Source organism: Scyliorhinus canicula, chromosome 10 (genome assembly GCF_902713615.1).
Source record: "Scyliorhinus canicula chromosome 10, sScyCan1.1, whole genome shotgun sequence".
NCBI lineage: Eukaryota > Metazoa > Chordata > Chondrichthyes > Carcharhiniformes > Scyliorhinidae > Scyliorhinus > Scyliorhinus canicula.
In genome coordinates, this window is record NC_052155.1 from 169,422,470 (window position 1) to 169,445,239 (window position 22,770).

The 22,770-nt window shown below is 46.5% G+C and overlaps 1 protein-coding gene across 6 annotated transcripts in view; it reads left to right on the plus strand.

Moving 5' to 3' along the window:
- The window catches only part of LOC119972765 (sperm-associated antigen 1-like), a 179,118-nt gene that overhangs the window by 58,694 nt on the left and 97,654 nt on the right, over nt 1-22,770 (plus strand). For all 6 annotated transcript variants that reach the window (XM_038810095.1, XM_038810100.1, XM_038810097.1 and 3 more), the window contains exons 11-12: nt 7,337-7,810; nt 10,606-10,705. In XM_038810095.1, coding sequence (XP_038666023.1) covers nt 7,337-7,810; nt 10,606-10,705 — 574 coding nt within the window. The remainder of the gene's footprint in view (nt 1-7,336; nt 7,811-10,605; nt 10,706-22,770) is intronic.

A 22,770-nucleotide genomic window follows, 5' to 3' on the forward strand; every position in this document is an offset into this window, starting at 1 on the left:
GGGCTCGGAGGCGTACGGTCCCGGTAGAAGGCCTTGAATGCTTTGTTGACCTTTTTTGGTTTGGCTATCAGTCCACCTCTGCTGTCCTTTGCCAATGCTATCTCCCTCGTGGCAGCCTGCCTTCTCAGCTGGTGAGACAGCAGGCGGCTAGCCTTGTATCCATGTTCATAGAAGGTCCCCATGTCTGGCAGAGTTGGTGCATTGCTTTCCTGGTGGATAGCAGGTTCAAGTCCATTTGTAGCTTTTTCCTCTCCGCCAGAAGCTCCACAGTCAGGGCCTCGGTGTATCTTCTGTCGAGCTCCAGAATGGAGTCGATTGACCAATTGTTGCCTAGCCGCCCTCTCTTCCCTGTCCATGAATCCCTTATAGGCGATAATTTCTCCTCTAATCACAGCCTTCAGTGCCTCCCAGAACGTGGAAGGTGAGACTTTCCTTTTCCGATTGGTAGTAACGTACTTGCCGATTGCCTGTGATATTTTGAAATGAAATGAAATGAAAATCGCTTATTGTCACGAGTAGGCTTCAATGAAGTTACTGTGAAAAGCCCCTAGTTGCCACATTCCGGCGCCTGTTCGGGGAGGCTGTTACGGGAATCGAACCGTGCTGCTGGCCTGCCTTGGTCTGCTTTCAAAGCCAGCGATTTAGCCCAGTGTGCTAAACAGCCCCAGTGTTTTCTGGCAGAAGACCTTATCGGCGAGGAGGGCCGTGTCCAACCTCCATGTGGGGCGCTGGCTGGGCATGGCCTGTCTCCAACCTCACATGGATGTAATGGGGAGCGTGGTCCAGGATTACAATCGCAGAGTATTCCACTCTGGCTATCTCTGGAAGCACCGATTTCCCCACTACTAAGAAGTCGGTATGGGTGTAGACCCTATGTACTGGCGAGAAAAATTTCCTCTCACCCGGGTGCATGAACTGCCATAGGTCCACTATCCCCATCTGTTCCATAAACATTGTCAATTCTCTGGCCATGCCTGTCGACCTCTCCGTTCTGGGGTTCGATCTGTCCATCAGTGGGCCCTCTACAGTTAAAGCCTCCCTTGTATTTAGTCGATACGTGTCTATGTTGGGGATTTCCGCCATGGTCTTCTTTACAAATTCTGTGTTGTCCCAATTGGGCACGTACACATTCACCGGGACCATCGGTGCCCTGTCCAGGTCATCACTGACCATGATGTATCGTCCCCCTTGGTCTGTAAACGACTTTGTCGCAGTGAACATTGTCCTCTTCCTTATCAGTATGGCTATTCTCCTGGCTCACATCCCATAGCAGGAATGGTAGGTCTGTCCCTTGCGGCTCTTCCTTACCCGTGGTTGGTCCTTCTACCTTGGGTGTGTCTCTTGGAGGAAGACTATATCAGCTTTCATACTTTCCGGGATTTCCCTTTATTTAGGGACCCTCCAAAGTGGCTGCGGGCGGCGCCACCTTGTTCCACGTTTCCGAGTGTTACCTGCTGAAGCCAGTCTAGAGCCCTCCCCCACCCCCTTATCCTTTTGTTCCCCCTGTGGTTTTATATCCCCCCTCTTCCGTTCACCCCTCTGCCCCCCCCCCCCCCCCCCCCATGCTGTGTCCCCCCCCACCCCTGGTCCCCGGTGGTAGATGCGCCGCAGCACCCCTCTCACTTATAGTTCCTGCCGCTAGCTTTCCTGCGGTACCCAGGAAAGGATCCCACCCAGGATCGATCTCACCCCCTCCTATGCCCGCTCTGTTGGAGTTCCTACTATCTCCTCCTCACTCTCTCCTGTGCTCTGCTGCCCTCGCCCCCTCCTTTCTACAAGCCCCCAAGACCCGAGAATTGGGTCTCTGAACCGGCACCGGAGTAAAGTACTCCGTTTTGGCGCCAGTGCCGGCACTCTGGCGCCGGGCCTGAGAATCGTGGCCAATGTTCCTCACCCTGGTATGTTGCCCAGAGCCTGTCTGGGAATAGCATCCCGAATCTGATTTTGTTTTTATATAGAGTCGACTTTGCCTGATTAAATTCCGCACTGCGTTTTTCTAGGTCCGCCCCAATGTCCTGAATAGACTCGGATTTTATGTCCCTCCTAGTTGCATGTGTCTGTCTGGCCCAGCGAAGAATCCTTTCCAAGTCCTGGTATCTTTGTAGCTTGGCTATTACCGCTCTTAGCTGCTCACCTTTTTTGGTCTTTGATCAGAGCGACCTGTGAGGCCTGTCGCTGTCTGGCGGCTTGGGATAGCTGTCCCTCCCCACTAGGTTGCCCAGCATTTGGGCCACATTGTCGGTCGGGTCCCTGCCCTTGATTCTCTCTGGCATGCCCACTATTTAGATGTTCTGCTGCCTCAACCGCTTTCTTGGTCCTCGACATTCCCTTTAAGGATCCCCTGGGTCCCCACCAACCTCTTGATTTTGTTCTCCAGGGCAATGATCCAGTCTCTCTGGTCCGTCAAAGTCTTTTCCAGCTCCTTTATTGCGCCCCCCTGGGGTTCCAGTCTCTTGCCTATGCCGTCGAGAGCCATCTGCATTGTGGCCAGTGCCTCCTCCACCGCCACCTTTATCTCGGCCTTGATGTCGTCCCTCATCACCTTCAGTTCCTCGGTGAGGAACGTCTTCCATCGCCTGATGCGGGGGGAGAGGGGCTCGCTTTTCAGGTCGCCGGTCTCCTTCTCTCAGCGGTGGCCAGGGACCCCTCGCCTCGTGGATCCGCTGACCCGCTTGCTCGATGCTCTTGTCCCATGCCGCACTTTCTGGTGTCCCTTCAGCATCTTGAGCTGCTGCTGCCTGCTGTTTATTTGCTGTCTATGTTGTCGTTGAGGGAGGGGATGTTTATGTCCGATTTTGCGGGCTAAATCCGGTCAAAAGTGCCTATTTGGTTGTCTTACGGAGGAGAACCACCTGATGTGCGACTACTCAGCACGTCTCTGTCACCGGAAGTCCAAGTCCTCCTTATTAACATCTCTGGGTTAGTGCCAAATTGGAAGAGCTTTTGGACTAATCAAACAACAGACTGACATAGTCATATTTCATATTCACCAAAGTTTACTGTACAATATGCCAGACACAAAAAGGTCCCTGGGTATATGCCCTGTCCCACCAGCCGTATCTACCAGACGCAGCACAGTGGTATACTGTCTGGAGAGGGTGCCATGGTCTCCTCAACATTGACTCCAGACCCAAAAATGTCTCATGGCATCAAGTCAAACGTGGGCAAGAAAACCTCCTGATTACCACGAACTGTACCCCCCACCTCACCTTCAGCTGATGAAGTGAGACCGTCCAAGCTGAAAACTTGCAATAGACTGAGTTAGGCAATCCCACAGCTAACAGAACAGATCTAAGTTCTGCTGCCCTGCCACATCTAGTCATGAATGATGGTGAACCATTCAACATCTAATTGGAAGAGAAAGCGCAACAAATATTCCCATCCTCAGCGATGGGGGATCCACGCACAGTACAAAAGACAACCCAGAACCATGTTCACCCAAAAGGGCTGAGTAGATGATGCATCTCAGCCTTCTCCTGAGGTCCTCAGCATCACAGATGCCAGTCTTCAGCCAATTTGGATTCAATCCATGTGATATCACGATACAACTGAAAGCACTCGATACTGAAAAGGCTATCGGCCCTGACAACCTGCTGGCAACAGTACGGAAGATTTGGGACCCAGAACTAACCATGCCCCTAACCACCGTTTCCTGTACAACTACAATACTTGCATCTACCCGACAATGTGGAAAATTGCCCACTAAAAACAGAGCAAATCCAACCCATCCAGTTACCACCCCTTCAGTCTATTCTCAATCAGAAAAGTAATAGAAGGTGTCATTGTTGGATGAGGTCCTTGCTCAGCGAAAATGGGGTCTGTTTAAACTTGGCACTAAATTCATGGTCCTGTAGAGTTCGGATTTCCCTCATCAGTGAGCCACGCCCTGTCCCCTTTCCCCTACCATCAAAAGTAAGCTCTGGTAGAAATGGGAAAGGGACTTTCAGATCTGGGACCCCCCCTGCCATTTTTAAATGTCCCCAGAGGCTCCACAACTGCAAAAGTTTAGTTCAAAGACAGAATGAGACAGTCAGAATGAGAGATTGAGAGAGAAGAACACACAGACAGTGGGACACATGGAGGGAGCAAGCACACACAGATTATAGAAGGCTGGAGAAAGGTGATGTTACTGGTAGGTAACTGACTACCTTGTATCATTTAAGCACTGGGGGAGAGCAGTGCTAGAAAAGGTTTCAGACACGGGAACATGATTTAAATATTTGGAAGAGTTGCATCTTCTCGGGAGGAAGAGATAAGCAACACTTGGTACTAGAGGGGGAGCTATGAGCGGCAGGTTGAGGGGTGGGGATGGATGTTGACCGAGAAAACCCTTCTCGATTGGCTTGGTCAGAAACAAGAAAAAACACACTGTCTACTGTAACTTTATTTTATTTGGGTATTCGATGGGCCAAATGGCCTCCTTCTGCACTGTAAATTCCATAATATGATATTACATTCTTCAAAATCAATTACACAGAATTTGATTCAGACTCACAGCTGAGCTCTCGGCATTACTCGTCTTAGTGAGAAGCTGGCCAGGCTACGATCACGCTGTGTGAATATCTTCTTCTCTGACCTCGGGGCCCCTTCTTCTGCGATGGTTCCTCTGGGGGGGTTCCAGGTTGTCGCTGACTATGTTCCGATGTTCCTTCTTTTATATAGGTTCTGCTAGCACTGAGTCATGATACACGTGCACACCTGGCCTGAGTTTTATTGTCCCACCAAGACTTAAACACATTAATAGAAGTAAGCAGGATACAGTAGTCCCCCGTTATACCGCGCTCCGCAATACCGCGGTTCGCGATATACGGCGGGGGGGCTTATGGACCCCAACTGTCAGCTTCCCTCTCCGGATCAAAGTGAGCCGGCCGCTGAAATTGACACTGCCGGCTGATTGGAGGGAGATTCAGTGAGAGAGGAGCAGCTTTCCTGGTAAGTTTCTGTGGGTTTCCTAATATGAACTAAGGGAACTAGGTGGTGGGTTATGCAGATTCTATTCATATAGTTTCAAGGACCAGGAGAAATTGATGCTGTCAGTTTATTATAGCAATCAAACCTGCAGCCACTGCTGCATATTGGCTCTGCAACTTTTTTTTTGGACCGGAAGCATTGGATAAAACCTTCGATCAGAGTTCTGATAAGAACTTACTTTAGTTGACTGCAGAATTATTACATTATGCTACCATAAGTTAAATATAAGTTAAAGTAAGAAAGTAGCACTTCTAAATTTATTTAAAAATCTATGCATGTGCTTCCCATTGTGAGTCTACAGGGGTCTGATCTCTCCCCCTGCCCCCCGTAAACTCACAATGGGAAGCGCATGCATAGATTTTAAAATCAATTTAGAAGTGCTACTTTCTTACTTTAACTTACATTATGCTACCATAAGTTAAATATAAGTTAAAGTAAGAAAGTAGCACTTCTAAATTTATTTTAAAATCTATGCATGCGCTTCCCATTGTGAGTCTACGGGGGTCTGATCTCTCCCCCCCGCCCCCCGTAGACTCACAATGGGAAGCGCATGCATAGATTTTAAAATAAATTTAGAAGTGCTCATTTCTTACTTTAACTTATATTTAACTTATGGTAGCATAATGTAATAATTTTGCAGTCAACTAAAGTAAGTTCTTATCAGAACTCTGATCGAAGGTTTTATCCAATGCTTCCAGTCCAAAAAAAAGTTGCAGAGCCAAAAAACCCCCATCGTGGACATCCGCGGCTCGGATGCAACACGGGTGGCTGTCTTGGACCCCAACACCCGCGTTATAACGGGGGACTACTGTAGTACTGTTCAGCCAAGGTGATTCAATCAAGATCAGAAACATTCTTGTCCGATGAGCTAATAGGTGTCTGATTACCTGTTTGTTCATCGTTCGTCCTGCTACAAAGTTGGGTACTACTGTCTTGAAGTTATATATTCATAGCAAGGTCTTTTATCGTTTTGTGTAAACAAGATAACTATTGTAAGTGGGTAATCACAAAGTTCTATATAGCGATAATGAGTTTCTGTGTTGACTTGAGTGCTCTGGCAGATGGCCAATATCGATTCCAGCCAGGGCCTTATTTGTTAGTTCCTGTTTTCGGCCCATGTGTCTTTTCCCCTCTGTCAGTTTGTCCCCAGTACCACATGGGGCGGTTGGCAAGATTAAAGCATCCGTTTTGTAATGGGCGTCAACAGCACAGTTTCAACTCCTGTACCGGCTGAGGTTATTCATGAAGGCCCCACCTTCTCAATCTTTCCACTCGCCTGAGGTGTGTTGACCCTTAGGTTAAATCACCACCAGTCATCTCTCAAAGGGAGAGCAAGCTATGGTCCTCTGGGACTGTGGCAACATTTACATTTATGCATATGCACTGCTATGAGAAATCACTCCACTTTTGGAACGCATTTGAAAAATCCTGTGATTTCATAGCCCCCTCATGAGGTTGGGAAAATAACTTGATTTTGCTGTGAAATTACATGTCTCACGGTAAATTCATGAGTGGCATATCAGTAGTATTCTGGGGTGGCACAGCGGTTAGCACTGCTGCCTCATAGCGCCAGGGACCTGGGTTCAATTCTGACCTCTGGTCACTGTCTGTGTGGAGTTTGTGCCTTCTTCCCGTGTCTGCGTGGGTTTCCTCCAGGTGATCCGGTTTCCTCCCACAGTCCAAAGATGTGCAGGTTAGGTGGATTAGCCATGATAAATTGTCCCTTAGTGTCCAGGGATGTGCAGGTTAGGGTACGGGAATATGGGGGAATTGGGCTTGAATAGAGTGCTCATTTGAGGGGCCGGTTCCGACTCGATGGCCTCCTTCTGCACTATAGGGATTCTGTGAATTCTACAAATCTGACTTGAAGAGCTGAATGGCCTCAGGCTGTGCCGTAATAACTCTGAATCTAAATTGACATTTTTTTTTTGCAGATGTTATAGAGAACAAAAAAGCATTTTAGTAACCAAAGGGTTAATTCTACTAAATAATGTACAGGTCATAGATCTTACAGAAGTTGCTGCGGCATTTTCCTCCTCTTCGGGTTAGCTTGATGGTTTTTTTGTATAATGTGCTCAGTTGACTCACTATTTGTGAAACAAATTGCTCCCTGCTTGTGCTAACAAAGGGGAAGTACTGCTTTACTATTTAATGAAATGTGACTCTGTTCATGTCCTTCTTTCACAGATTAACTGATTGCAAATGTTGCTGAAGTTTTCATACTTATGCGCTTGTTTTCATTATGGAATGTTATGTTGTTGCCACGCTAAGCTTTTGATGTAATTTCCTTACCTCCCCCTTCTTAGACTGCAGTAGTTCTTTCCACTGATGCAATTTAGCCTGTAATATGTGGACTTCCTTACAGATTCTAGTAAGCCGGTGGGTGGAAGGACATCAAAAGCAAAGGCTGCAATGGGGAATTCACAGAAAAAGTGTTCACACAAACGAGAAAGTCAGACTAATGAAAAGAACCGAGCTAAAGGGAAGGATACGGGCGGTGCAGCAGCACAGAAAAACACTAAAAAAGACAGTGACGGCAATTCAACAGCACTGAAGGAAACTGAACCAAGTAAATGTGGGCATGAAACTAAAGGTGAAAATGTCGAGAATGTCACAATTCCCATGGCAAGTAAAAGTCAAGATCCTCCGAGAATTGACTCTGGTCAGATGTTTCCGCCTGGGTCAGGTTCAGAGACAGAGAAAGGAAAGAACAACACATGGGCCCTGCCCCCTGCTGTGGCAAAGCTTAAGAGTGAAGGAAACAAACTGTTTAAAAATGGGCAGTTTGGAGACGCAGTGATCAAATACACAAAAGCTATTACAGAGCTCATTGAATCGGGTAAGACCTCCTAATATATTGACTACTGTACACTATGTATACACGTATGCATCCACCCTCTATGTATGAAAATGTGAAATAGGAACTTTGGGGCTAAAATATTTCCATGCTTATGGTGTAATGAAAACTATTATTCTGTTTTAAAATTCTATTTTATAAATATGGTGTAAATAGAATAGGAATGCTAATTGAAAAGTATAATCAATAGTTACTCTTAAGGAAGCTCATAAATCACTGGTTGAAATATTTATTGTATCTCTTTGCTGACCATGGCATGTCCTTTGTATGCTGTGGAAAAACAGCCCATCAGTTACAAAGACGTTCAGTGAAATCAAATTGTCATAAACACATGTGACAGTGAGGTCCTTTGTCCCATGTGTTTATATAGATGTAGTGCGACAAGACTGGTTTAAAAGACAGAATAACAATTAATCTGAAAAGTATGGCCTTAATTTTAATCTCTGATCTGTAATGAGTTACTTGCTGTCAGGTAAGGCGCGAGTTGACCGTAGCATCTCTGGGTTAAAAAGTGGAAGAAGTTAGCAATATCTGCAGCTCTTGCTCCTAATCACCAACCGCACCAGGGGTTGGTGGTGGTAGGAAAGGGACAGCCTGCAGCAATTCAACCATGAATCTCAGGATTCAAGGAAAAAGAGGAGAAAGAATTGTGGGTGACGGGGAGAGGTCGAAGTATGCTTGTCTAAACAGCAAATGAGCATTCTGAGGGTGGATGTAGAGAGGATGTTTCTTCTTGTAGGAGTATCTGTAACTAGGGATCACTGTTTAAAAATAAGGAATCATTCATTTAAGACAAGAGATGAGGAGAATCTTTTATCTCAGAGGGTTGTGAATCTTGGAAACAAAGTCCTTGAATATTTTTACGGCAGAGTCAGATAGATTCTTGATTAATAAGGGACTGAAAGATTATTAGGGGGAGGCAGGAATGTGGGGTTGAGGTTACAATCAGATGAGCCATGATCTTACAGAATGGTGCAGAAGGCTTGAAATGCCTAGTGGCCTACTCTGCTCCTAATTTCCATGTTCATCTGTCTGTATGTTCACATACCATGCTTGTTCAAGAGAATTACACTTCTGTGATGAACATAGCTGGCCCATTGGTATATTAATCCGCCATGCCACATATTGTCAACAAGATTTCCAACTCTCACCCCTGCCCCCCAAACAAGCCGCGTAAAGAATTTCTAGATTGAGTTAAACTCTGTACTTCTCAGCTATGAGTAGAATGGAGGGAACATTGGAAGGGGAGTTACATTTTCGGACAATGGTAACGCCTGTCACACTTAATGGTTCTGCAGTATTATTGAAAGGGGGATGGGAAACAGATTGTCTGTCACCTTTCTCAAAGGTGCAAGGGACATCTAAAGAACTGAAGGAGATAACTAAATATATATTTTCATTCATTTTCCCTCCCTCTCACATAGTACATGATTTCCCAAAACGGAATGATCATGAGTTGCCTTTCGTGACCTGACTACCACCCACTTTACTCAATGGCTAAATAAACTATGTTTCAATCTACATAGAGACCTTTTAAAATAAATTTGAGCTTCCAGTTAATATCTGAAAGTATGACACATCGAGATTTCTCATCCTAAAACTTTTAATCCAACAAATGACTAACACAATATTGAATAAGCACTTTTTTTTGTAACTTATTCTTCAAACTGTAGAGAGAAACATTTCCCATTTATACTTATCACATATCACGGTCTCCATGGAATTCCAGTCCTTAAAACAGTCAGAAGTTGCTTCCAGCATATCCCCATTTTGCTGATGAGTAACTTGGAGTGACAGTCTCCAGGCACTTTTCTCTGTTTTCTTAAGAGTTCCTTCAATCCACAACCAGCCGTAGGGGCTATTCCGATAATTATTCTTTTCCCTGGGCATGCTAGAACAAATTCCCTGTAATCCACAGAAGGCTGCTGGTGGTCTTCGACCAGAGACTATCTCCCTCCCACATCTGACTTTGACAGATTGCAAAGCCAAGCAGTTTTTTTCACTCTACTGATCTCAAAGAACCTCTGCTGGCTGTGATATTCATTGGTTTGTAGGGAAGCCTGTAACCTGATCTCAAAATGGCTTCCCCTGCCCATAGCAGCATGAAACACCATAACCTTGCATTAAGGTAGAAATGCAAATTAACTATTTTTGACCCCAACTTCCCTTTCATCTTAAATGTTAATGGATAATTCATACCCCAGCTGTTTACAATTTGATACCTATAATGTGGGGAGACTCAGAGGCCAGTCATTTTAAAGTCAATGACTGTTGCCATTGTTTTTCCAATTGTAAATGCCTTGCAGCTTCTCAGTAAAACAGTAAGCCTTTCTTTGATATCTAAATCAAACTACCCAGGCTTACCATCGGGCAGACTACAGAACAGGTCATATGACCCTTTCATTTATCCTACTTTTAAATCTACAAGTCCCAAATTGTAAGATTTGTTAGCCTCATAATTGTAATAATTGCCATACAAACCAAGGGAGTCCCAGGTTCAATCTCTTGTCAATGTTGTGCTGGACAACCGTGAGATAGTAACAATATCGTTGGACAAGGGAAAGAAAATTATTAGGGTCCAAACTCGCAATTTCTTACCAGCGTCTTCTGCTGAAAGTTTACAGACTAGAAATTAGGTGAGAACAGAATCAGATTGAAGTAAGATGGCTCTCACTGAAATAGCTTAGTGGCATGTACATGAAATCATACCCCAACAAACTTTCAAGAAGGGGAAATAAGATAGTAAATAAATGTTGTGTGTTACTTTTCCTTATAAGGGGTGGACTGCCCAGCAGAACTGAGCATCTTACACTCAAATCAAGCAGCATGCTACCTAAAGGATGGAAATTGCATTGAGTGCATTAAGGATTGTACTAGGTAAGCATAATGTTGTTTATGCTGACATTTGTCACGGATTGAATGATGTTTTCAAGTTAGTATAGCAATGTGCCTGATGTAGAAATTACATGGCACAAAATGCTGGTGTACTCCAGCAAATGCTGGTTTAGAGGGAATAGGTTTATTCATAGGGGTAAATTACATTTAATTTTCAAATAAATGGACAGGAAATCTTACAGGCAGTAATTTATGTGTAGTGACCTCCATACATGAGTTTCGTCTCGTGCTCGTCTCGTGCAAAGCTCTGCAATAGAAGCAGGAGCTTGTAAAATTGAAAAATAATTTGTCCCTGGGGCCAACATCATCAACAGTGTGACTCACTGGGAGTAGCTCACCTTTCTGCATTTTTGCTCAGTGAGATATGCAAAGTATTAAAAGTGGAAATTTAAAGTGGCGTATGAACTTGCACAATTGTTTCTTGCATTAGAGGCTCAATGAAGCAGTTTAGCTCAGCATTGTGGAATAAAAATTGCATCAACCCATAATGCAACAACCGCAACATCATTGCAGCCATGTGCACTAAATTTAATAGATAACGCCTCAGAGACAATACAAGTAAATGTACTATGCATGTATATCTGTGGATAGCGTAATTGCTTCACAGCTCCAGGGTCACAGGTTCGATTCCGGCTTGGGTCACTGTCTGTGTGGAGTCTGCACATCCTCCCCGTGTGTGCGTGGGTTTCCTCCGGGTGCTCCGGTTTCCTCCCACAGTCCAAAGATGTGCAGGTTAGGTGGATTGGCCATGATAAATTGCCCTTAGTGTCCAAAATTGCCCTTAGTGTTGGGTGGGGTTATGGGGATGGGGTGGAGGTGTTGACTTTGGGTGGGGTGCTCTTTCCAAGAGCCGGTGCAGACTCGATGGGCCGAATGGCCTCCTTCTGCACTGTAAATTCTATAAAATAAATTCTATAAACATCTACTACTATCCAATGATAAATGTAAGAGTCTTTTAATAGTCTTTTATTTGCACTAAGGTTTGGAATTCTGCCATGAGTTTATCAGACACATTCACATTTTACTATGATGGCTGAGAATGTTAACTTAAACACCAAGATGTGTCAGACCCATCCAGAACATGGTCACGGTATCACAGTGAGTAGCACTGTTGCTTCACAGCTCCAGGGTCCCAGATTCCATTCCCGGCTTGTGTCACTGTCTGTGCGGAGTCTGCACGTTCTCCCTGTGTCTGCATGGGTTTCCCCTGGGTGCTCCGGTTTCCTCCCACAAGTCCTGAAAGATATGCTGTAGGTGAATTGGATATTCTAAATTCACCCTCTATGTACCTGAACAGGCATCGGAATGTGGCGACGAGGGGCTTTTCACAGTAACTTCATTGCAATGTTAACGTAAGCCTACTTGTGACAATAAAAGATTACTATTATTATTATTAAAAAGACCCTGCTCGTCCTTTTCCCGAAAGAAGCTGCTTGTTACTGGTTGGGATTGTTTTCTTCTGCTGACTTGGAGAGATTATTCCAATTTATTTAGACAGATTCCATATTTATAACAATATTTTGCGACTGAATCAGGCGTTTTGTCCCTTTTACATGCTAGTTTAACAGATAACCAATAAGCTCTAACCACAGAAGTAAAGGACACATGCAGATCAAAAACACCAACAAAAGCCTTTCTTCTTTAAAACAATGAAGGATTTTGGTGTGCGTAAGTTATAATTTCCAGAGGGGAAGGTATCGGAAAGCTGCCAAGAATTTCTGGAGTTGGAGGAAACTCAGATAGAGGAACTAAAGGGCAAGTGGGAAGATGAGCTTGAGGGAGAGATAGAGCAGGGTCTGTGGGCGGATGCCTTAAGCAGGGTTAACACATCCTCATCCTCTGCCAGGCTTAGCCTGGTACAATTTAAGGTAGTCCACTGGGCACACATGATGGTGGCCTGGATGAGCAAGTTTTTTGGGATAGAGGACAGGTGTGCGAGGTGCGCGGGTGGTCCAGCAAATCATGTCCACATGTTTTGGTCATGCCCGAAGCTTGGAGGGTTTTGGCAGGGTTTTGCTAAGGTTATGTCCACGGTACTTAAAACACGGGTGGTGCCGAATCCAGAGGTGGCGATCTTTGGAGTGTCGGAAGAGCCGTGAGTCCAGGAGGCAGAAGAGGCAAACATTTTGGCATTTGCCTCCCTGGTAGCCCGGAGACGGATTCTGTTAACGTGGAGGGACTCAAAGCCCCTGAAATTAGAGACCTGGGTTAGTGACATGGCTGGGTTACTCAGTCTCGAGAAAATAAAGTTTGCCCTCAGTGGGTCAATGTTAGGGTTCGTATGGAGGTGGCAGCCGTTCGTCAACTTTCTTGGAGAAAATTAAAATGTCAGCAGAGGCAGAAATCTAGAGGGGGAGGAGTTAGGCTATTGTTTCATTGTTGGGGGTGCGAAGAACGTGATAGGGATGGAATTGTTTAATGTAACATGTTTATGTTGCTGTTATCGTTATTATAATAAAAACTACAAATACCCTCATAAAATGTTTTTTTTTAAGTTATAATTTCCAAAGCTTGCTAGCTTTGTTGACACCATCTGAAAATTTGAAGTAGAAAATGTTGCACCTTTATCCATAAAGCAAGAAGAACTGTTTGAGACTGAATCTGACCGTTTGAAACATTAGTGTCATATTTAGCCCCGAGATGAGTTCCAGACCACATGTCTATTTCAACACCAATTTCAGCTACTTTGACCTCCATAACATTGTCCAGCTTCACTTCTGTCTCAGATCATCTGCTGCTGAAACCTTTCATCCATTCCTTTGTTACCTCTAGATTATGTCTGGACTGTTCCAATGCTGTCCTGGCTTCAATCTTCCATTCGCTTGAGCTCCTCCAAAACTCTGCTGCCTGTATCCTAACTCCCATCAAGTCTTATTCACCCATCACCCCTGTACCCACTAATCTACATTGGCTTCTGGTCCGGAAATGCCTCCATTTCAATATTCTCATCCTTGGTTTCAAATTCCTCCATGGCTTTGTTTCCTCTCTATCTCTGTAACGTCCCCAGCATCCTCCTCCATTGAACCTGCTGAGAGCTCTGTGCAACTCTAATTCTGGTCTCTGGTGCCTGCCTGATTTTCATCATTCAGCTGCTGAGGCCCTAAGCTCTGGAATTCCCTCTCTAAAACTCTTCAGCTCAACCTTCTCCTTTAAGTCATTCCTTAAAGCCTACCGCTTTTGATCAAGCTTTTGATCATGTGACCTAAATATTTGTTCATCTGGCCTGGTGTCAAATTATGTTTAATACTGTTGCTGTGAAATGTTTTGGGGCATTTACTACATTAAAGGCCCAAGTTGAAGGAAATCAAATAACTAACACATCAATGAGTTTAATACTGTACCACTAATGGGAACATTTTTTAAGAATCCATCGTCAGCAACAGAAAACATGAGCACTTGGTGAAGTGTAAAGTCACGAAGGGAGAGGCAGCTTGGTTTTCTGAAAGATATATTATGTATAACTAACTATTTGATGGCACTGAGGCGGTAGGTAAATCTGATTTTTCTGCCCCTTCATGCTTCCTCCAAAACCTGAAATCAGGTTATTTCGGTATCTGGTGAATTGCTGATTCCATTAAACTAATCCGAGAGGAATTGAGACTGGTTGGGAGTTTGGATGCAGGAAGTCAGGATAACAGGGAGATTGGCAGACAATAACAAGTAATGTTCCTTGGGGTAGTGCTGCGGAACCAGAAATTCACCATGTTCACAAATGACCCTTTTCATTCGGTTTCTCAAGGAATATGAAAAAAGGGGCAGAAATGTATAGAAGAAGGTAGATAATTTAAGCAAGCTGAATAATTGTTGACAGATGTAGATTGCTTGAGACATAAGAATCACAGATGGAAATCCAAATTAAAGGGGAATCACTGGGGATAATTAATTAAAGTATCTAGGATCAAGGTACATATCATGAAAAGCTAGCTTGTCACCACCCAACTTGCCTAATATAATGGTCACCTTGCTGCTGTCTCATCTCCCATCCTTCATAAACGCCAACTTATCTTCTGCTCAATGATGCCTTTCCCAAACTTAATTCTGTTTGTCCATTACCTCCCATACACTGTCTCGCAACACATTAGACATAAAATTGAGTCATGTTGCACTTTTTCTGGCATTGCACAGCCAATTTAGGCCCCAATATAGGAAGTAAAAAGAGTATACAAATAAGAAGCCTAATACCTGCTTGAGATTCTGTTTTTCCTCCTCACTTAACATTCTGCGGGAAAATCAAGGAACGGTTGCCACCGCCTGAAGAACTCCAGCAAGGACCGTCTCAAGGCAAACTTTCTCCTCTCCAAACCTAGAAACCCAGCCGTGTCACTGACCCAAGTCTCCACACTTGGGGGTTTCGCATCCCTCCACATTAACAAAATCCGTCTCCGGGCTACCAAGGAGGCAAAGGCCAGGACCCCGGCCTCTTTCGGCTCCTGCACTCCCGGATCTTCTGACACCCGAAATATCGCTGTCCCCAGACTCGGCTTTACCCGAGTGTCCAATACCTCGGACATAGCCTTTGCAAAGCCTCGCCAGAATTTTTAAAGTGCCGGGCATGCCCAAAACATATGGACATGGTTTGCTGGGCTCCCTGAACACCTCACACACCTGTCCTCCACCCCAAAGAACTTGCTCATTCTTGCCGCTGTCATGTGTGCCCGGTGTACCACCTTAAACTGAATCAAGCTAAGCCTGGCACAAGATGAGGAGGAATTGACCCTGCCCAGGGCGTCCGCCCACAGGCCCTCATCCAGCTCCTCCTCCCAATTGCCCTTCAGCTCCTCCGCCTCCTGCAGCTCCTGGTATATGTCTGATATCTTTCCGTCTCCTACCCATGCCCGAGACCACCCTGTCCTGTATCCTGCGGGCAGGTAGCAGCGGAAATTCCACCACCTGCTTCTTCAAGAAAGTGCGACTTGCAGGTACCTAAATGTATTCCCTGGGGGCAAGCTGAATTTCTCCTCCAACGCCTTCAGGCTAGAGAAAGTCCCATCTATAAACAAGTCCCCCATCCTTTTGATACCCACTCTGTGCCAGCTTAGAAACCCTCCGTCCATTTTACCCGGGACGAACCTGTGGTTGCTTCGTATCCGGGTCCAGACTGAGGCCCTGACCTCCCCCCTGTGCCTTCTCCACTGACCCCAGATCCTCAGTGCCGCCGTCACCACCGGGCATGTGGTGTACCGTGTCGGCGGGAGCCGTTATCAGTGCCCCCAAGCTAGTATCCCTGCAAGACGCCGCTTCCGCGCCGACCGACCCCCCAACCCATTTCCAAATCATGGATATGTTCGCTGCCCAATAATAGCTGCCGAAGTTCGGCAGCGCCAGCCCACCCCCTCCCCCGACTGCGCTGTGAGAACTGTCTTTTAACTGGTGGGGTCTTGTTTGCCCACACAAATCCTGTGATAATCCTGTTCACCCGCTTGAAGGACTTGGGGATGAGGATAGGAAGGCACTGGAACAAGAACCTGGGGAGGACCGTTATCTTCACGGACTGCACCCTGCCCGCCAAGGAAAGCGGTAGCATGTCTCACCTCTTAACGTCCCCCTCCATCTGATCCACAAGCCGCGTTAGGTTGAGCTTGTGCAGGGCATCCCAGCTCTTAGCCAGCCGTATGCCCAAGTAGCGAAAGCTCCTCCCCACCATCTTGAGCGGGAGCTCTCCCAGTCTCTTTTCTGGCCCCTCGCATGGATCACAAAAAGCTCGCTTTTCCCGACATTCAATTTATACCCCGAGAAATCTCCGAAATCTTTTAGGATCTGCATGACCTCCCCCATCCCCTCCACCGGATCTGAAAAATACAGTTTCTAGACATCCTCAGCACCATGGCCAACGGCTCGATTGCCAGGGCAAACAGCATGGGGACAGGGGGCAGCCCTGCCTCGTTCCTCGATGCAGCCTAAAGTTCGTGGACACACTCGCTACGGGGGCCTGAAACAGTCATTTGACCCACGCTATGAATTCCTCGGCAAATCCAAACCTGCCTAACACTTCCCACAGGTACTCCCACTCCGCCCGATCGAAGGCTTTTTCCGCATTCATTGCAGCCACCCGGGCATCATGATCATGTTTAAGAGCCTCCGCACATTCGTGTTCAGCTGCCTGCCCTTGACAAACCCCGTCTGGTCCTCATTAATCACCCCCGGGACACAGTCCTCAATTCTAGTGACCAGGATCTTGTCCAACAGTTTGGCGTCTACATTAAGGAGTGATATCGGCCTGTAGGAGCCACACTGCAACGGGTCCTTATCTCGCTTAAGGATGAGTGAGATCAAGGCCCGCAACATCGTCGGGGGAAGGGTTCCCCTTTCCTTAGCCTTGTTGAAGGTTCTCAGCAATATCGGGCTCAACAGCTCTTGAGAATTTCCCATAGAATTCTACAGGATATCCGTCCGGTCCCGGCCCCTTGCCCGACTGCATACCCTCCAAACTTTTAACCAATTCCTCCAACTCAATCGGGGCCCCTAATCCCTCTACTAGCTCCTCCTCCACCTTCGGAAACCTCAGTTGGTCCAAGAATTGCATCATCCCTTCCCTCCCCTCCGGGGGTTCTGACTCATTCAATTTATCATAGAAATCCTTGAAGACCTCATTGATCCTTTCCGAGCTCAGGACCATGTTAACCCCCCCCCCCCCCCCCGTCCATAATTCCCCCAATTTCTCTGGCCGCCTCTCTCTTCCGTAGTTAGTGCGCCAGCATCCTACTTGCCGTCTCCCCATACTCGTACACCACTCCTTGTAACTTCCTCAACTGAGCCTCTGCCTTCCCTGTGGGAAGCAAGTCAAACTCCGCCTGCAGGCTCCGGCGCTCCTTTAGCAGCCCCTCCTCGGGGGACTCCGCATACCTCCTGTCCACCCTGAGTATCCCCCCCCCAACCTCTCCTCTCCTATCCCTCTTCTCTCTGTGGGACCTAATAGAAATTAGCTCCCCCCTGATAACTGCCTTCAGTGCCTCTCAGACCATACTCACTGAAACCTCCCCTGTATTATTGGTCGCCACATAGTTTTGGATATTCCTCCTAATCCGCCCATAGACCTCCTCATCCGCCAATAGTCCTACGTCCAGTCTCCATAGAGGGTGTTGGCCCCTCTCCACCCCCAGCCTCAACTCCACCCAGTGCGAAGCATGGTCTGAGATTGCAATGGCTGAGTACTCTGCCCCCTCCACTCTCGGGATTAGCGCCCTGCTCACCACAAAAAAGTCGATCCGCAAGTACACGTTGTGGACATGGGAGAAGAAAGAAAACTCCTTCACCCTTGGCCGAGTGAATCTCCACGGGTCCACTCCCCCCATCTGGTCCATGAACCCCCTCAGGACCTTGGCCGCTGCCGGCCTCTTACCCGATCTAGACCAGACCAGTGCCGGGTCCAGGACCATGTTAAAGTCTTCCCCCCCCCCAATTACCAGACTACATGACTCCAGATCCGGAATTTTACTCAACATTCGCTTCATAAAGTTCGCATCGTCCTAATTCGGAGCATACACGTTCACTAGCACCACCCGGGCCCCCTGCAGCTTGCTACTCACCATAATATATCTACCCCCTTTATCCACCACAATACCTCCCCGCCTCATATGTCACCCGGTTGCTCACCAAGATTCCGACCCCCCCTGGTCTTCGCATCCAGCCCCGAGTGGAAGACCTGCCCCACCCATCCATTCCTCAGCCTAGTTTGATCAGCGAGCTTCAGATGCGTTTTTGTAGCATAACTACATCTGCCTTTAGGCCCTTTAAGTGCGAGAACACACGGGTCCTCTTGACCGGCCCATTCAGGCCCCTCATGTTCCGCGTGATCAGCCTAGGTCGGAGGGTTAATTACATCCCCCCGCCGACTAACCATCCTCTTTTTTAGGCCAGCCACGTGTCCGCGTCTCCCGCACACTCCAGCCCCCCAGCCGGAGGCTCCCCGTCCCGACTCCCCCTTTGACTCCGAAAGTTGCTTCCCCCACAGCCAGCAAAGCAGCATCCCAAACCTCCCCCCTCCCCCTTGATCCTCCTTTCCCAAGCCAAGCATCCGCTTAACCCCACTTTGCCCCCTCCCCCATTGCTCTCCCGTAAGTCAGCTGACTCATGCTGACCCCGGCCGCTTCCACCTCTACCTCCAATCCCACTGTTGGCTCCCTCTACGGGTCTCCATTAGTTCAAGTCCAGCTTCTCGTTCTTAATAAAAGTCCACGCCTCATCCGCCGAATCGAAATAATGGTGCCGGTCCTGGTACGTGACCCACAGCCTCGCAGGTTGTAGCAGCCCGAATTTCACCCCTTTGCTGTGGAGGACAGCCTTGGCCCGGTTGAATCCCCCACGCCTCTTAGGCAGCTCTGCACCCCAGTCCTGGTAAATACGGATCTCGCAGTTGCCCCACTTACTGCTTCACTCCTTCTTTGCCCATCGCAGGACACACTCCTTGTCGGTGAAGCGGTGGAACCTTACCACCATAGCTCTCGGTGGCTCGTTCGCCTTAGGCTTCCTTGCCAGGACTCTGTGCGCCCCGTGCAGCTCCAGGGGCCACGGGAAGGCCCCCGCGCCCATCAGCGTTCCTAGCATCGTGGTCACATACGCACCCGACCCCTCTGCCTCCTCGACCTATTTTCAAGGTCTTCCAGCTTCTTCTGCCATCTCTTATGCAGGGCCTCGTGCGCCTTCACTCTAACAGCCAGGCCCAAAATCTTGTCCTCATTGTCAGAGGCCTTTTGCTACACCTCCTTGATCGCCGTCCCCTGCATCTTCTGGGTCTCCACCAACCTTTCAATAGAAGCCTCATAGGGTCCAGCATCTCCGCTTTTAGCTCCGTGAAGCAGCTCCTAAGAAACTCCTGCTGCTCCCGTGACTCTGACAATGAAAATACATAATAGGGCAACACAAGGTACACAATGTAAACACATAGACGCAGGCATCGGGTGAAGCATACAGGGGTTAGTATTAATCAGGTCAGTCCATAAGAGGGTCGTTTAGGAATCTGGTACTAATGGGGAAGAAGCTGTTTTTGAATCTGTGCGTGTTCTCAGATTTTTGTATCTCCTGCCTGATGGAAGAAGTTGGAAGAGTGAGTAAGCCGGTTGGGAGGGGTCTTTGATTATGCTGCCCGCTTTCCCCAGCCAGCGGGAGGTGCAGATGGAGTCAATGGATGGGAGGCAGGTTTGTGTGATAGACTGGGCTGTGTTCACGACTCTCTGAAGTTTCTTGTTTTCTTGGGCAGAGCAGTTGCCATACCAGGCTGTGATGCAGCCAGATAAGATGCTTTCTATGGTGCATCTGTAAAAGTTGGTTAATGTAGACATGCCAAATTGAATTCCTTAGTTTCCTGAGGAAGTATTGATAGCATCCATTTTGTCAAAGGAATAATTTCTAAGCAGAACACATGAATTTTTGAGGATGTAGCACCCACAGAAATGGAGAGGATAACCTGGAAAGGCTGCTCCCCAGGTCTCTGACTTTTATCTGAAAGTCCTGCAGAGGGATTTTGGTAACTGCATTGAAGTGAGATCACCCCAAGGTAGAGGGAAGAGGACAGTCACTCCAACCAAGCAGGCATGGATGGAAGTGGACAAGGAATTGACAGTTAAGTTGCTACAGTATGGTGTTGATGTGAATCCTGACCTGGCTCAATTTTGGGAGAATTAACTCCCCAAACACAAATCTGCCTCCCCTTGTTGCCAGCTCCCTTTCCCCATCCCCCCACCTCAATGTCTTTGACCAGACTATTGGATAACCCCCCTAAACATTCGCTCGGTGTCTTGGCTTCCCTTTTCCTATTTATGAACTGCCTTGAAATGTTTCTTTATGATAGCAGTTGTTATATTAGATTTATGGCACTGTTTTTTACTTTCACATTGTATGGATAAGCACAGATACTGCAATATAATAGTCAAAATATAACTTGTGAAATGTTTTAAACCTGTGGTTACCCATGTTAGTTTCAGATCCACATATAATTCTAAACTAATGTTGATGCTTCAGTACTCACAAATAAAAGTTATGCCGCAAGGTCTGCTGCCATGTAGAATTTATATCTTTGTCCCATGTGTATTGTGCACCATGATTTACTGTTTCCAAACAACAGCCTTCTAAAAGAAAATATTTTAAAAAGTCTGGCTTGGGCTTAAACATGACGTATTACCCAGTGAAGTTCCTTCAGAAGACAAACAAGAAATTATGTTTGTAGTCAGAGGCTAGTACAAAATCCAGTATTTAATGCTGCATTTAATTTCAGAATATTTGCTTTGGAGAAGCGTATCACAGGCCTCATAGTCTATCTACATAGTGCCAGAAAACATCTCACCATGTTTGTAATTCAGATTTATTTGAAAATCCAGCTTGTGGAATTAAATTGTTTTTAATGAAAGAAAACTAACAAAGTGCCATAATCACTGGTTGCTTACAGACAAAACGCTACGTTAGCACACTGCAATGGAGGAAAAAAATCTGACTAACACAGCAATTCCTGATCTGCTGTAGCTGCAATATTGGACACTGCACAGGACAGATTTGCAGTAATCAGTTATTGTGCAGTATGAAACTGTGCCATGCCCTCTTTGAGTAGACCTTTTTTTATACAGCAGGCTTCAAACATAAAGCGGTTAACCTGTTGTTTGTTTTTATATTACACATCGTTACTTCATGGTCCTCAGGATACAGACTGTAGTGCTAAATGAATGTTTCTTTGACTGGAGGAAGGTTTGTTGTGGAGATTCCCGGGAGTTGGTGTTAGGACCCTTGCTTTTCCTGACATATATATTAATGACTTAGATCTTGGTGAATAGGGGGCACAATTTCAAAATTTGTGGGTGATACATGACTTGGAAACATTATGAATTGTGAAGAGGATAGTGTAGAAGTTCGAAAAGGACATAGACAAGTTGTTGGCAGATGAAGGGTGAAATTATTTATTTTGGGGGAAGAACGCAGAGATACAGTATAAAACTAAGGGGATGGGGTGCAGACGTAGAGGAACCAGGGTGTATATTAGTGTAAGTCAGTGAAGATGTCAGGATTGTTGAGAGGGCAGTTAATAAAGCACAATGCATCCTAGGCTTTATTACTGGGGACATAGGATACAAGAGCCAGGAGGTTATGTTAAACTTCAGAACACTGGTCCAGCTTCAAAGGAGTACCTCTTCTGGACACCAGATTTGAGGAAAGATGTGAAGAGAGAGTGCGGAAAAGATTCACAAGAATGGTTGCAGTGACGAGGGGCTTTAATTAAGTAGATAGATTGGAGAGGTTGGGACTGTTTTCCTTAGATAAGTGAAGGCTGAGAGGAGATTTGATAGAGGCATTCAAAATAGAGGGGTCTGGATGGAGTAGATAGGAATAAACTATTACTATTGGTGGATGGGAGATATTTTTTACCATTTTTTAAAAAAGAAAATATTTTATTAAAGCATTTATAATTTTAACATTTAAACATTCAAAATAACAGAGAGGTCTGACACACGCAACAACATCATAATGATATACCCAACTTTGCCCCCCCCGCCCTACCTCCTAACTGCCCGTATATTAGATTCCCTATCCTTATTCTACAATGCCATGCCTCCCTTTCCCCCCCCTTCTGCTGATGGTCAGTTGTCCTTAAAGAAGTCGATGGGGGCAGCATGGTGGCACAGTGGTTAGCATTGCTGCCTCACGGTGCCGAGGTCCCAGGTTCAACCCCGGCTCTAGGTCACTGTCCGTTTGCACGTTCTCCCCATGTTTGCGTGGGTTTCACCCCAGCAACCCAAAGATGTGCAGGATAGGTGGATTGGCCAGGCCAAATTGCCCCTTAATTGGAAAAAAATGAAGTCGATGAACGGCAGCCACCTCTGAATGAACCCCTGAATTGAACCTCTTAAGGCAAATTTAATCTTCTCCAGCCTGAGAAACTCTGCCATGTCGCTGACCCACACCCCTGACTTTGGAGGCTCCGTGTCCCTCCATCCCAGCAAAATCTGTCTCCGGGCCACCAGGGAGGCAAAGGCCAAAACGTAGGCCTCTCTCCCCTCCGGGGCCCCAGGATCTTCCAACACCCCAAATATTGCCATCTCTGGACTCGGAGTAACCCTCCCTTC